At 36.2% G+C, this 15,598-nt stretch overlaps 1 protein-coding gene across 2 annotated transcripts in view; it reads left to right on the top strand.

Annotated features, from left to right (window-relative positions):
* NUP58 (nucleoporin 58) overlaps positions 1–15,598 on the top strand; it is a 36,517-nt gene that overhangs the window by 7,737 nt on the left and 13,182 nt on the right. For both annotated transcript variants that reach the window (XM_030944626.1, XM_030944616.1), the window contains exons 5-13: positions 465–599; positions 1,117–1,227; positions 3,919–3,943; positions 4,380–4,445; positions 5,253–5,427; positions 6,720–6,799; positions 7,422–7,540; positions 9,659–9,741; positions 12,562–12,763. In XM_030944626.1, the coding sequence (XP_030800486.1) occupies positions 465–599; positions 1,117–1,227; positions 3,919–3,943; positions 4,380–4,445; positions 5,253–5,427; positions 6,720–6,799; positions 7,422–7,540; positions 9,659–9,741; positions 12,562–12,763 (996 nt within the window). The remainder of the gene's footprint in view (positions 1–464; positions 600–1,116; positions 1,228–3,918; positions 3,944–4,379; positions 4,446–5,252; positions 5,428–6,719; positions 6,800–7,421; positions 7,541–9,658; positions 9,742–12,561; positions 12,764–15,598) is intronic.

Raw genomic sequence — 15,598 nt, 5'->3', positions numbered from 1 at the left:
CTACTCAGTTCTTCCCTTTATTACTAAAAGTTGGGATGCTTAATTCCAGAAGGCAGCTCAAACCACCATGGAAATGTTATTGTATCATGTGTCTTGTGTGAATATTTTAATGTTAAAACATTGAAATTTCAGCATTTTAATACAAAAATCAGTGTCATTTACTAGTTCAGTTATGCTGTAAAATAAATTCTGTCCTAGGTTCTAGAATCTGTAATGTTCTGGGCGACTGCTACAATTTTTGTATAGTTGCAGGTAAATATGGTCTAATTAGGGTTATGAGGTTGCAAAGCAAAATAACATGTAATTCAAAAGGCTATGGGTTTGTGTGAAAACTCTGCAGGAAATAAAAACACTTATTATCCAATTATGATAAAGATGCTGTTCAGACCTTTCAGTTATTTTAGATTGTCTATGGATGTATTTGAAGGCAGTGTCTGCATTAATCTGGTTTCCTTTCTCTACAGGAACTACTGGCTTTACATTAAATTTGGGTGGTACAACTGCTCCGACTACAACTGCTTCCACAGGCCTTTCCTTAGGAGGAGCCTTAGCAGGCTTAGGAGGTTCACTCTTCCAGAATACAAGCACAGCGGCAACAGGTGAAAGTTATTTTAGTTTTTTCTCCTGTCTCAAAACAGTGACATTTAATGTGTGATTGTACACTGTAAGGTTTAGTTTATACAAAGTGTTAACATTGTGGAAGTGTAGCTTTTAACAGTGTTAAGAAGTTAAGAACAGTGTTGCTGTCCATAGACAATAAAAATGAAACTGAAATAATTGTCTCCTTTTTTATTCTTAAATTAATTTTTACTTAACACTTTTTCAAAAGTGAAAATATAAGGGGATCTTTGTCATTCCCATAATTGGCTCAGGGAAGTTGATGACATATGGGGAGAGGACAACGATACGTGACTATCTATGGAGAAATGGAAAGCTCTTTATTTTTGGTGTGTTTTGGTCTGAATAAAATATTTCACTGTCAGTGTTGTCGTCAGTGTCAGTGACATCACTGTCATTTCATTGCTTCCTTTCTTAGCTCTAGAGGAAGAATTTGTGCTGTTGTTGTAGTCTTGATAATACTGCAAAAGGTGAAAATACTGTTTGGATTTTTTGTAGGACTTGGGCAGAATGCTTTGGGTTTGTCTCTGGGGACAACTGCAGCTCCTTCAACTACTGCCAGTGAAGGTCTTGGTGGCATTGATTTTAGCAGTTCTTCAGACAAAAAGAGTAAGTTTGTTCTAAAACATTTTTTAAGTTGAGAGAATTCTCAGAACACTGCAGCAAAGACTATTTTATTGGGTTAGGAGTGTGGGATTAAAGTTGACAGCTTTAACTTTGCTCTTTCAAAGGCATTTCAGTTGATTTCATTCTTAGATATTGTGCAGAAGAACAAGATTGTGTTTGCAAATGCAATGTAATACTAATTAATTAATTTAGAAATATATATATAAGCTTGAGAACCAGAATGTAAATCCTTGAGCTTCTTGGGAGTGAAGACTGAGGGCTGCTTGCAGAGATGCCTTCACAGGTTTCTGCTCTGTGTCAGATTGTCACTAGAGGGGGGAGCAGAGCTATGTTTAAGTAGTGTGTTACAAGTATGAAGAGCACTGGTTTGAAATTACTGTTGTCCAGCTGTAACAGATCTTAAACTTGTTTTTTTCTTTTGAAAGCCTGCACAACTCAAGTGTCCTCATTTTAGATGTTACTCTTCCAAACTGTTTCTGGTGGTGTGTAGTTATATATGAGATGTTCTGTCAGGTTGTTAAAAGCAGTTATAAAAACTTTACTTCTGTGATAGCTTTAAAGTACTTAAGCAAGGGAATGTTGAGCATTGACATATGGACTCTTGTTAATTTGCCTTGCTTCTACTGGGGAATCTGTTGATTTAATCTCTTTTATTTCATTCAGGACTGAAATTTTGAATTAGGTATGCCAACTAAAAAGAGAAGAAAATATATAAGGTCCATGAAACCAGCTTAGAGAGTAGCATAATTTGTGGAGAGCTCTTACTTGTAAAAGAGAGGCATATTGACTGTCAAAACTGGAGTGCTCTGGATGATGCTGATTGGTTTTAGAATTTGTTACTGAAACTTGGGTTAATGAAAAGGCTCTGACACTTAGGAGATTTCCATCACTATAATATTAGGATATCACAATACTTCCATAACGTACAAGTGTCCTAAAATAAGGACCAGAAAGCCACACAAGGAAAATCGACTTTGGTAGTGTTGTTTAGTTCACCTCTTAGGGTGGAAACTTAAATGAGTAACCTGAATGTTGTATAGTGGAACTGCTGAGTTGGACTGTTGCTATCAGGATGAGCAGAGGTCCCTTAGCTAAGCAGTGGGAAATGTCAAAGGACACTTTTTTTTTGAGATTTTAATTCAGAAGTGTTTCCCTTAATGGCTAGTGCTGACTTAAGCAGCCCTTATAAATATCCCTACCTGTGTGATGGTACTTAGTTCTGTCAGTTCAGTTGTTCGTACTACTATATGAGGAACTGCATTAAGGTTTGAGAGTTGTGGCACCATGGTTTTGAGGGTTTTATTTCCCTTTTCCTCATGAAAAAAAGGAAGGAGGTGGTATGGCTTTGAAAGAAAAGTGCCCTAGCATTCCCAGGATAGATGGGGACTAGCCTGTGTTCTCTCTTTTGGAACTGGTAATAAAAGTTTTTGCTTCTGACCATCTAGTATTTCTTTAAAATATGGTTGCAGGGAATAAAAACCTATTCTAATACATATTTTCTTCTTGTATTGCTAAGAGAATGTTAAAAAAAAGTAAAATCAGAAGCACCTGCTTGCCTAGAAAGTAGCAAAATCTGATGTCAAACTTGTGTCTTTTAAGTATTGTGACATATAGCAACAACTTCAACAGAAAGAAGTGTCTGGAGTGCAGAAGCAAAGTGTGCATAGCTTTCTGTCTATTTTTTAGATTATCAGCAAAGTCCTAAATTCTGGTGTTTGTCCATCATGCTTTTTTCTCCCCTAATTTTGTGTAGATATTTTTTTCCTATAAGTAGAAGGCATAGGGAATGGTTGTACCAGAGTGCAATCTGTCTGAATTCCTGGGTGAGAGTCTGCCAACAGTTTAAATTGATGTTGCTTCTAAAAGTAGTACTTTCTCCTGGCAGGAGCACTGACTTGTGCAGTTTCAAACGTCTGTGGTACTAACATTAGCTGTGTAGCTGCTTTCTGCCTTAGTGGCACTGACAGGATGTGAATTAGATTCAGCTGAAGAAGGTGAAGCCTTTTTCTTGGACTGAGTGAGTGCTCTTCCTAGCAGACTGCTGTAGGATGGAATGCAATTACTGCCACAGCCATAACTAGAAGTAGTTGTACCCTGTTATGCACAATGCTGTTTCCAGCTCAGTTCTGTCACTCAGGGGCATTTGGTATCTTGATCCACAGATGTGCAGTTTAGAGAGTGTAGGTGGCAGGTAAGCAGTAACATTATCAGTTCTGTAAAATCGCACTCACTTCTGGACTTAATGCAATAGTAGAATTCTTTGAGGAAGCTCAGTGGGCAAGTGTTCATTGCCTTCATATCTGAGAGGAGTCTGCCATTGCTGAATTTAAACACTTGAATGTTTTGTGGGCTCAGGTCGAAGTGAGTTGAGGTTGCATAAGCAGAAACAGAAGCTGTTCATGTGTTTGTAGTGACTTGTGTAGTGACACAAGAGGTTGTTACTCTGAGTGCCAGGAAGTTAACACTTCAACTGTTGAGCCATTGTTCCTGAAAGTATAGTTACCTCTGAAGGGGTTGTAAATTAAAACCCACTTCCTCTTACAGCCAGCCTAGTCTGTTCCACTTATCACGAGAAATCAAGTAGATTGTAGTCATTAGTTCTTCCTTAAAATCTCATTGAGATTGTTTTGTTTGTTCTTCAAAGCTTTATGACCTACAGTTTTTATCTTCTAGGTGACAAAACAGGAACAAGACCAGAGTAAGTATCAGATTTTCTTTGTTCCATCTTGTAATAGAAAAAAACTAAACAAATATTTTCACTTTTCTGCTGATTTGATATTGAAAAAAGACCTGTATAACCAGCATTTGCCATATAGGTAATTTAGTAATGTTTGGTCATGATTTTAAGCAATTCTTCCTTCAAATGGAATACCTACAGCTTATCGGGCATCTGGTATAGACTGATCATCTGATACGAAAAGTGGTTTTCTGCAAACTTGCAACGTGCTTACACCACAGGCTTGAACCCTGGCATAGGATCTGTGTGCGTTAATCCAAGTCACTCCAATTGCAATATTCATGCAATGAGTGCAAAACTGTAATCACTCAACTGAATGTTTTAGTGATATTTGCTAGTCATGCAAAAATGTTTGGGAGTATTGGAGAACCACCTAAACATTCATTGTCTCTCGTAGAGATAGCAAAGCGCTGAAGGATGAAAATCTACCTCCAGTTATATGTCAAGATGTAGAAAATCTACAGTGAGTAGTGGTTTTTATTTTTGATAGTTGTTGAGCTAAAGTATTGTATACTTTATATGTATATATGTATATGTTGATGCTTTGTGACAAGAACACGTTCCTGCAGGCTGCATGAAGGATAAGTTACTAGCCCAGGGTCTCTCAGCAGGTCAGCTTTGGGATCAGAATGAATGAATAGTTCTAGTAGCTGAACTGTGGTTCAGTGTGGTATGGGGTTTTTTTCAGTCTCACTTTCTTATGCATTTATGTAAACAGGTCTGCCCAACAATATGCTTGTACCCATCTCTCTCAGAGTATTAAGCCTGTTGCACATGCATAGTGAGCATTGAACCTTATATCCATATTGCATGTGCATCATGGATCTTGTATGGAATAGAGAATTATAAAAGTCTTCCCTCAGGCAGGAAGGAAATGGTTTGTAGACTGGGCTGCATGCCTTGTATTTGTGAGTTCAAAGTGATGATTGCTCTTACACAGATGCTTATGTATTACTGTATATATAAAATGTTCTGTGTATCTTAGTTTGTCAGGGGTCAACATAACGTTTTTAAACACTTGCTATGTAAAATTGAGGAATTTGGGGAAGGGGGATTGCTTTTGTTTTGGTTTGGTTATTTACAGTATTAGCATGTTAGGAGTTAAGATAGTACTATGCCATATGATAATTTTACTGTTCAGTACTTGGTTTTGGAAAAATAAGTTTAATAACTATTTAAATAATGTGACCAAGAGGTAAACACGTGGGTACTTCAGGTTCATTATATTATGTTTCTTTCCTCCCCACCCCCGTTTTTTTACCTTCCCCAGGAAATTTGTGAAAGAACAAAAACAAGTTCAGGAAGAAATTAGTAGAATGTCCTCTAAAGCGATGCTTAAAGTTCAAGAAGACATTAAAGCTTTGAAACAGCTTCTCTCTGTAGTTGCCAGTGGGTTACAGAGAAACATTCTTAATATTGACAAGCTGAAAGTTGAAACTGCACAGGTATAATTGAATATAACCTTTGTTATGTAGAGTTTGTATGCTGATTATTTCATATAGGATAGCTAGCCTTTTTTATCAGTCAAGTTAACATGTGTCCCAACTAAACAGCTGTAAATGGAATGAAAAATTGAATCACTTCTGATCTCTTTGAAGTTACTGGGGGAAACTGAAATTGTGTGTCAGTATTTTCAGAGAAGTACAACAGCAGTAAAATGACTTCTATTCAGGAAAGCAGTCCTACATAGCAAAGTCAATAGATGGGAATGTGTGTGCACTTTAGTTCAATTTTAGTAATACATTCAGCTGCTAGTGAAGACACATTTGTAACAACATGATAGACTCTGGAGCAGCAGAAATACAAAGACATGTTCTTCTGATGGCTTTGGAGGGAAAAAATACCAGATTACCCTACAATGTTTCAGGGACCAAAGTTTCTTGATTAGCACTACTATTCATTTAGGGAACTTGAGTCACATCTCTGTCTACCAGTCTGTTTCTGAACTGTGCAGATAGTTTGCGCTCAAGTTCTGATGCAGATGCTTTTCAAGTTCTGTACCACCTTTATTTCAACTAGCATGTCAAGGCTGCTTGCTATATAAATAAGTGATAATTTATTCTCAAGTCAAAAATTTGATGTTTTTCTTTATTTTATTCTATAGTTGCCCCTTTTCAACAGTTTTCTGTGAAAACAAAAGCTAGTTAATGATATTTTTATATTTCTGTACATAATGCAGTTGAGTATAATCACAGAACCAGGTGCTGAGAAATTCTTAATGGTAAAATTATTAGGAAGTATTAAGCAGAAGTGTATGCTGTAATTATCATGTATAACATTAGAATTTCCATAGAGAGGCATTTTTCTAAAGTGATTTATATTTTTTTTTAAAGTCAAAATAATCTATTTTCCCTATTTGTTCTCTTTTAGGTGTTACCTCCTTGTACTTGACTGTTGCTTTTTTCCCCCTCTACCCCTCAATAATTAAAATATTTCTGAAGTAAAATAAAAAAAAATGTCTCTGACAATTTAATGCAGTATTTTCTCAACTTCTGAGCACTTAATGTGCTTTCAGTGGGTGCTATCTTTTGTTCTGTCCCCAAACTTTTGTTGGTATTTGCGGTTCTCCAACTTTCTGATCATCAGTTCTTTGGATAAATTCTGATCAAATTTTATCACAGTGTTAGATATATGAAGAAAATATTTTATGTGAGTGAAGAGTAGAGTCCTAGCATTTTTATTTTTGAACACTTTGTGCAGAAGCTTATATTTTATTTATTTTCTCTTGTTTATTTAGGAACTAAAGAATGCAGAAATAGCATTGCGAACACAGAAAACTCCTCCTGGTCTTCAGCATGAAAATACAGCCCCAGCAGAGTAAGTTACTGTTACTCATAGAAAATAGTAATAATACAACTTGGAGAAGAGGAGAATTGAGGAGACCTTTTTGCAGCCTTTCAGTACTTAACAAGGGGCTTGTACAAAAGGCACGGACAGAATTTTTAGTAGGGCCTATTATGACAGGGATGATGATTTTAAACTGAAGAAGGCAGATTCAAGGAAGAAACTTTTTTGATGAGCGTGGTAAAAGTGGAAAAAGTTGCCCAGTGACATATTGGATACCCTGTCCCTGGAAGCATTCAAGGTCAGGATGTCCTTGCTTATGGCAGGGCATTTGAAAGGGACCTTTCAAGGTCATCTAGTCCAACCCAACTGTTTAAAGATTCTATGAACTTCATAATATGATTTTTTTTTCCCTTGCTTCTTGTAACATTTATATGGAATGCTTCATAGAATCAGTGTTTTATTTCTTCACTTAAATTATCTTTGTGTCTTCCGACATGAAAAATACCCTTTGCTCTTGTTGCGATTGTAGAGTGACATCAGCCTAACTGTACAATTAATTGAACAAAAATTGGCAGCTATCAGAGATCAGGTTAAAAAGTTCGGACAAATTAGTAAAGTTTAATCATACAATTTCACTGTATTACTTATCTAGCTACTTCAGAATCCTGGTCGAACAGTTTGAAGTACAGCTGCAGCAGTACAGGCAACAAATTGAAGAACTGGAAAATCATCTTGCTACTCAAGCAAATAATTCACACATAACTCCACAAGGTAAATGTTTCAGTTCTAATCTTTTGTACACAAAGAATTTAGCAACTTATAATGAAAACTGAGTAATTAAACTTTCTCCTCTTTTGTTGTTGGGTTTTCTCATTTAAGGTACTGAACAAATTAGTGTTCAGATGAATTCTGTAGTTGTTCAAGGTAAAGATTTGGAATTAAAAGTTCCATTCATAAGGGTTCTTGATCTATTTAACATGGATCCATTTCCTGAGTTGCAATTTTTAAGCCTAGTTTGCTTTTACATCTGCATCTCCCTCCCTTCACCATCTAGCTGATGTCTGGCACCTTCTGTTTTGCACTGGCCTTCTGGCCAGACAAATGTGGGTGCCTGATCTGTCAGCACCAGATCAAAATGAGAACTTTTCCTTAGTTTGGGGCCTGTTGGTATTGCCTTCAGCTCTGACCAACAGAGAACATTTTGTTTTGTTTGCTGCCACATCATTCAATCTTAAGAAAATCTCTCTGGTCAAAGAATGCTGGCCTCTGGGCAGTAGTCTTCTAGTTGTTTACCATTCCTGTGGTCATAGACAGCTTTGTCTTCTGGGCCATTTCAGATACAGGTCCTACAATAAGTAATGATTTCAAGTGCTTGTCTTTTTGTGCTAAGTGCTACTTGAACATCTTGCCATCACAGAATGGTGCACAAATTTTATATGGACTTTATATGTCAAAAAGCAAAACAACTGCTAGTCGTCTAGATCTAGCTTCCATAGTAAAAGATCTGCTGAATCTTGGGGGTTCTCTATCTTTGTGTGACCTTCTTGTCCATCAAGAATATGAGCAGGATGCCTTCACAGGTTTTCCTAAGGTTTTCAGCAGTTTCTGCTATAATTGAAAGGTTCCTTGCTTGTGTAGGCAAGGTTCAATCTGTTGTGTCAGTTCAAACATATTGTCAGCAATATCTGGTGATCTAGTCAACATTCTATTGCATATGTAGCTGTTACCATACAAAAAAAACTTCATTTGCCATGCAGATTTCCATGACTCTGAATGTCCTGAAAATTTTGCAATATCTAGTAGCCAGTCTTCCTAGATACTGCTGCCTCCACAACCCTGTGGGCTGGCATGAATTGGTTCTACAGCTTTCCTGTTTTTCAAGGGTGAAATTCCTCTATGGACAGGCAAACATTTTCAGTTCAAGAATCATTGCTAGATCTATGCATCTTCAAGAACTTGATAGCTACTATATGCATTTCAGTGTACATATATCTAAATATATTTGTGTTCAGGCTATGTGCATCATTCAGAGGAAACACAGTAGCTGATCTTTTCACAATGAAAGAACAACTTCAGTACTTTTCTGTCCTCCACTTTGGTACATTGTTTCAGTGCTTCTACGAGAACAGCATTTTTTTGTGAGCAGATACCTCATTCTGCCAAAATCCTTGAGATTTTCCCTTTGGTGCTAAGGTTTTGCCTTAGTGTTGGGCCAATGCCCTGAAAATACTTTTATATCTGTGTGGGAAATAGGATATCCCAAATAAAAGGCAAGAAGCTTCCTGTTGTGTTTCTCTGATTATGATATCCTTGTTGGTAGAGCCAGATTAAGAGATCCTGTGATGCTTATTAGTTATGTCTTTAAAATGTAAATAAAGCTTTCATTCTACTATTTCTGTCAAAATCAACTGAACACTTAACTGTGTTTTAAGTCAGAAAGAGTGGAAAATATATACAAAGGCAAGCAAATCTAATTTAATATATCTAGGTAAAAGCCAGTGAGGTAGAAATGTTCCTATGTAATTAGGTTAAAATTAGTTTAAATATTACTTTTTCTAAATAATAGAATCATAGGAAGCTTTTTACCACATATATAAAAATAAATCTGAGAAAACAGTACCTTTCAAAATAAAGTTGGAAGCCCTGTTGGAAAGTTATTCATTATAATTAATTAATTAAAATTTATTAATTATTATTAATTAATTATCCAAATCCTTGGATAATTTGTGGCACCCAATTTCTGGGTCAAATCTTGTATTTCATGAAATTGTTTTTGTGTTTTGTGTGCTGTATGAGTTTTAGGTGATCTTCTTACTTTGGTATAAACACTAAATCTTTTCTTCTGATAATGAGATTGGTACTTACCAATATTTTATGTGCATCTTACAGATTTGTCTATGGCTATGCAGAAAATCTATCAAACATTTGTAGCTTTAGCTGCACAACTTCAGTCAATACATGAAAATGTAAAGGTATGTTTTGATGTGTTCCTGTGTATTTCCTGTATGACTGTAAAGGGTCGTCTTCAGGTGGTTTTGGATTTGGGTTTGTTTGTTTGGTGGTTTTGTTTTGGGTTTTTTTTTTGTCCTGTTAAATTGACTGCTTTTAAAAAATTTCGAACTGTCCTGGAGAAGCGCTTTGATTAAAAAACTAGCTTTTGTTCAACTGAAGTTGCATTTAAAGTATTTACTAACAGGGATGACAGCAACTGACCACAATCATTTCTGTTACAAAATGTTTTTCAGTTAACTCCTTTCCTTCTAATTGTTGATTTTTAAAATGTCTGTTTTCAAGATCATGCTTGTATGTTTTGATTTTTGCCCAATGACCTCTTGATCTCAGGCAAAGATGCTCTAAATCTGCTCTCGGTCAAATAGGTAACAGGAGGAAAAAAGTGAGTTTCCATATGTAAGATTTTTCAGCATATCAAAGAATGTTGGTAAAAGTTGTGTGCTGTTCATTTATTGTTTTTAAACCTGGCTTTCAGGGTAAGTAGTATTTGTAGAAAGAAAAATAAAAGTTTCAAGGCTTAGGTATCAAAGCTCCTAATTAGGCCTGTTTTTTCCATCATAGTCTATGGCTCAATCCATTTCCATTTTCCTATTTACTGTTCTGGATATGTTGACAAAATGTCACTGTCCTCCAGTCCTTTCAATCCATGATTTTTCTTGAAAACATCAGAATCCTTCTTGGCTACAAAAAAACCAAACCAAAACAAACCAACTTGAAGAAGAGTACAAATGTTTGAAATTGTTTCTGCTAAGTGACTTCCTTAATGGAAATAGCTCTGTTAAAACTTCTGCTGGTTTCCTTCTCTGAGCTTCTTGTGCACAGCATTGCTAGTTCTCTAAATATCTGAAATTTTTTACTCTTTCTGAATGAAGTTCAGAAGTACTGAGGATCTTGTATGATCTTAATTCATTGCATTGCTTTTGTCAGCATAGATACTCACTGGTTTACAAATACCTGCCAGCAGGTATTTGTGCTGCTCTTAATTCAGTTTTGCTGCCAGGTGTAGAATGCATCAGTTCATCCATATTTTCAGCAGAATTACCCGAAAGGTTTCCCAAATGTTTTCAGTGCTCGTGGCTTCTGAGATTTGAGTGTAGCCTGAATTTGTGCAGTGGTCTTTGTGATGATACATTTTTGTTGTTCTTATGTATGAGCAGCTGGATTAGTGTGCAGATGTAAGCCATAGCATCTTCAGTACTTGTCAGAGTGGCTGAACAGGAAAGACTTTAGTTTAGAGTAGAATTCTATTGCCTAAAATTAAGGGGGTGGTTTGAAGATTTTTCTTCTGGGAAATTTTTTTGAGATTTAATCTAGTGGGTGAATATGGATGCTGGTATTTTGGAAAGCATTTTATAAATAGAGCTTCAAAAAATAGAAAGATGCGTACTGCTTAAGTGAATCTGTCATTATAACCATCTGTTTTAGTTTCTCAGCTATAAGATGCTAGAAGGGGAGAGCAGTTTTGAAACAGGTCTCTGCCTAACCTGATGGTTATGATATGGTTTGTGGAAGGCAGAGCTGTGATCATAGTTCGTTTTTTGCCTCATGGAAAGTAAGTGTGCTTGGGCACAATTTGAGTAGGTAGTGTTATTAAATAATTCAGCATAGCATAACCTTAAAAACTGCTTTATGATTTTTAATGGATTTTGTCAACTCTTAGGGCAGTCAGTATGCTATTGTATTAAATTCCATCAGAATTTTACAATTGTCTTTTCTCTCCAAAGACAGCACTTCTAATGTGATAATGAGGGCATTCTTTGTGTGGTTCCTGCTGTTGCTGGTTGATCTGGAATTACAGGGGTTCAAATCCTGAGTGAGAATTTTTGGACTGCAAACTCCTCTTTGAGGAAACAAGATATGCTTAGCCAGGAGCCCAGGACCATAGTATGCCTTCTATAAACTAGAAACTGTTGTCCTTTAATGAATCTATTTCATTTAAAGATTTCCTGTTATAAAATGGAAATAATTATCAGTTATCTAGTTAAAGCTTTTTATTCAAGTTTTGTTATGCAAGATACCTGCAGTTTCCTTATCTATGACAGACAGAAATTGCTCATGATGAGCAAGCCAAGCTGGGCTGTTGCCACAGAAGGTGGTGGAGTTTTGAGGGGGGGAGAGGGCAGAGGCAAGGGAAGGTGTGGCATCATGACACAAGAGATTTGGGCTTCCTGTTACCCTAAGGCAGAATGATCTGTTGCATTTGCTCTGTGTTGCATTGCTAATGAAATGCATCAGAAACAAGAGTGAATTTGAAAATTTTTGTAGCTTCTTTAGTTTTTTGGTAAGAAAAAAATGCAAGAGTGAAAGGAAGGAAAGAAGCACAGGTGAGGGTGATAGAGAGCAAAAGCAGAAAAGGAAAGGTAGCACTGAAGAAAAGTGTGTTATTTTATAAGCTAGTAACGTGGCTTTATTTTTCCTCTTGGATCAGCTAAGTACAGTGATACAAATTGAATTGTGGTGATTTGCTCCAACATTGAAAGACTCAGGTTGAATGGTATCAGTTATGCTCAATGGCTTTGCAGAATTTAAGTATGCAGCCTGTTCTGGCTGTGGCTGTTGCAAACCAGTTCTTTCTATCTCATAACCTGACAAGGTTTTTTTGGGTTTTGGAGGGAGCTTCTCATTTGTTTTGGTGGTGGTGTTTGTTGGTTTGGTTTTTTGTGGGTTTTTCTTTGTTCTTTTAGGAAATGTTATTTATAACTCAGCATCTCTTTCCTTGTTAAATTAAGGGTTTATGTCTGATACATGGAACTAAAATAGCTTCCTCCCATCCCCTTCAGATGCTCAAAGACCAATACCTTGGCTACAGGAAAAGCTTTCTGGGAGATGCCATGGATGTGTTTGAGGCAAGACGAACAGAAGCGAAGAAGTGGCAAAGCACGCCACGTGTTACCACTGGACCGACCCCTTTCAGCAACATACCAAATGCAGCAGCCGTTGCAATGGCTGCAACACTTACTCAGCAGCAACAGCCTGCTACAGGTCTGAGTGCATTCAAGTTATAGATTATTAGTGTTATGACAATAGTAAATTTGTGTAACATTTTCTATGAGGTCTTCCTTTGTGTTAGACTGAAAATCTAAACGTTGTGATGAGCGAAGTTACTTATACGTAGCCAATAGAAAAATGCAGGGTAGACTTAGCAATAATTATACAACAGATACTTAATCTTGTGGATTTACTTGTATTAGTGATACTTACTGTATTGTTCTAACTTACCCCTTGGAATGTGAGTCTTCACTCTCAAGTAACATCTCTGAATTCACATAGTATAACCTCTTTCCAGAAATTGTATCGTTACAATAAATTATTTTAAATTGGAGAGGAGAGAATATCTAAATGCATACTATCTTTTCTTTATGTAAAATTAATAATGCTTTTTTATATAGCACTTTGGAACTGTAAAATGAAAAATGCTGTAGAACAAGAAAGTTAGTGAAGCAAATCTCTGTAGAATAGGAAATCAAATGCCTGGCTTATTTTGTAGCCAACTCTTTTGTCAGTATGATGTTGGAGCATTTTGCTGGCCATTCGACTATTGTGAATAATTAGTAGAGAAAGTAGAGTGGGTTGCTGGTTCTGCCTGTGCATGTGAGTTAGAGGAGGACCAAAACAAAGGAAATGCATGACCCACTGCAAATAAAGAATGGATACATGTGGCAGAGGAAATAATTTAAGGCACCTTAATTGAGGTTGTTATACTAACCAACCCTCTCTGAGGAGTTTCAGAATACAGACAACTGAATTTGTATGTCATCAGGGAACAGAAATAAGGTCAAGTCCATTTAATTTTACTTGAACAGGGATATAGATCTGTGTCACCAAATAGTGAATAGTATCGGTAGCTTCATTCTACCTTAAATTTTCTAACATGTTATTCACATAGGTGTACTGAAAGCGATAGTGCTTTCTCTGGTCTTGTAGCAGCAGTGATATTTTGAATGATGCTAATTAGAGACGTATGCAGCAACCATGTTAAGTTTGACACATTACTTGATTGTCCTTGCCTTTTCATAAGAGAAATGCAATATGCTTCCAGCCCTCACCCTTCTAAACAGCAGGGAGATGGGTTTAAATTATAGGTATGCCAAATTACTTTGAACAGAACAGAACCCAAAATCTTTGTGAAATACTGCTTTTCAGAATTTCAGTCATAGGCTGCAGTCTTTCTGTTGTTGCTATGTTAATTCATTGAAATTTTGTTGAGGTGGCATCTTCAAAAGAGTTTGGTTTTAAACAGAAAACATGAGTTAATGTAATATTATGCTTCAGAGGTTTTAATACAGATAGTAGTATTGTTGCACACTGTGCAGCCTAATATTGCCAAAGTAATTTACTCTTCATCTTTCTCCTTATCTTACTTTTTTTTTTTAAAGACTTTCTATGGTCATTACAGGATTAGTTGTTTATGAAAGTCATACACTTGAGATGTCACATTTAAAATCATTCCTGCACTTTTATGAAATGAAGTGAGGGATTTGAAGTTCCTGAACTTCCAAGTCCAGATTCAAGGGAACTGCTAATAACTTCAGTGAACTTATGCCACTTACGGCATGACTTTGTGAATATTCTCTTAGTAATAGGAATGAAGAGAGGAGGGGAAAAAAAACTAAATGGCAGAATTGGCCTGTACCAACATAACTGAGGTATTGTGACTCTGTACCTTGAGATATTTTGTAATGAAAGGAACAAATGGGAGTGTGTGAAGGTTGATTAGTGGTTTGTCTCTTTTTTTTTGTAGTTGTTTTGACAGAGTATTTCAGAACCCAAAATTGTGCCCACTACAAGCGTGATGCAGATAGAACAAAGCCATTAACAAAGCCATTATCAAACATGTCAGCAGAAGTAGACATCAATATTTTTACTACTTACTCAGTTGGAATACTTCTACCCTCTGTACTCACTGGAGGACCTGAAGGAATAAAAATAGATTGATGTTCTGAGTGGCACTTAAAGAATTGAAACTCTTTAGGGTTAGATGAAAGAAAAAGGTACTTGGAGTTCTCTCTAGATCAAAAGTAGAATTAGTCAGGCCTAAACTGTTTCAAAGATACCTTGAATCCCTAAAAGTTTGTTAAATGGGAACATTTCTTAGCTTTCCTAAATGACTGATTTCAGAGCTTGACTTTTTCCTAGTTTCAGATTAAGGCTGCCACTTTTTGTTTTGGAACAGAGAAGAATCTGTTCTTTCAGTTTTGCAGGAATCTTTAAGGACTGCCTCATCTTCATTTCCTTTTTATTGCTTGAGTTTTTAGATGGCCGTTTGCTGTAGTAATGCAAATGCTGCATGTTTTAGTTTTGTATTATGTTGTCATGAAATGGATATACTGTCTGCTAGAAGTTAAAATCATACATATTTCTTTGCAAAATCTGGATCTTGAGGGGTGGGATAGATGAGAGATGGGAAAAGGTTCTGCGAAAAAAGGCTATGAAAAGAGATGTACATAAAGGGAGGGGTAAGGGATGTCTGTGTAATACCTGATCTGCTATTGCTGTTTTTGAAAATGAGAATTAAACAAGAAAATTAATCTGGCCTTTATAAAGTTCTTGATGAAAAATTTAATATATAATACTCTAGTATTGAGGGATCAGGATGCTTAGTCTCTTTTAAAAAATACTTGATGTTTACAATGTTAAGTATTTAGTAAGATTAACTTAGAGTTAGTTACTGTTCTTTCTCTGAAAAAAGATAAATAATAATTTATTTTACATTTCTTTTCAGAAGTCAAAAGTTTAGTAGCTACATCTAAGCTGTGGGATCAGGGAATGTTTTCCCAGTTCCTGGGTGTAGATATGCGCCCTGTGTTCTCTCTGTAT

This window comes from Camarhynchus parvulus, chromosome 1 (genome assembly GCF_901933205.1).
Source record: "Camarhynchus parvulus chromosome 1, STF_HiC, whole genome shotgun sequence".
Taxonomy (NCBI): domain Eukaryota; kingdom Metazoa; phylum Chordata; class Aves; order Passeriformes; family Thraupidae; genus Camarhynchus; species Camarhynchus parvulus.
Note: the sequence above shows the minus strand (reverse complement) of the source record. Positions and strands in the feature narration are given on the sequence as shown.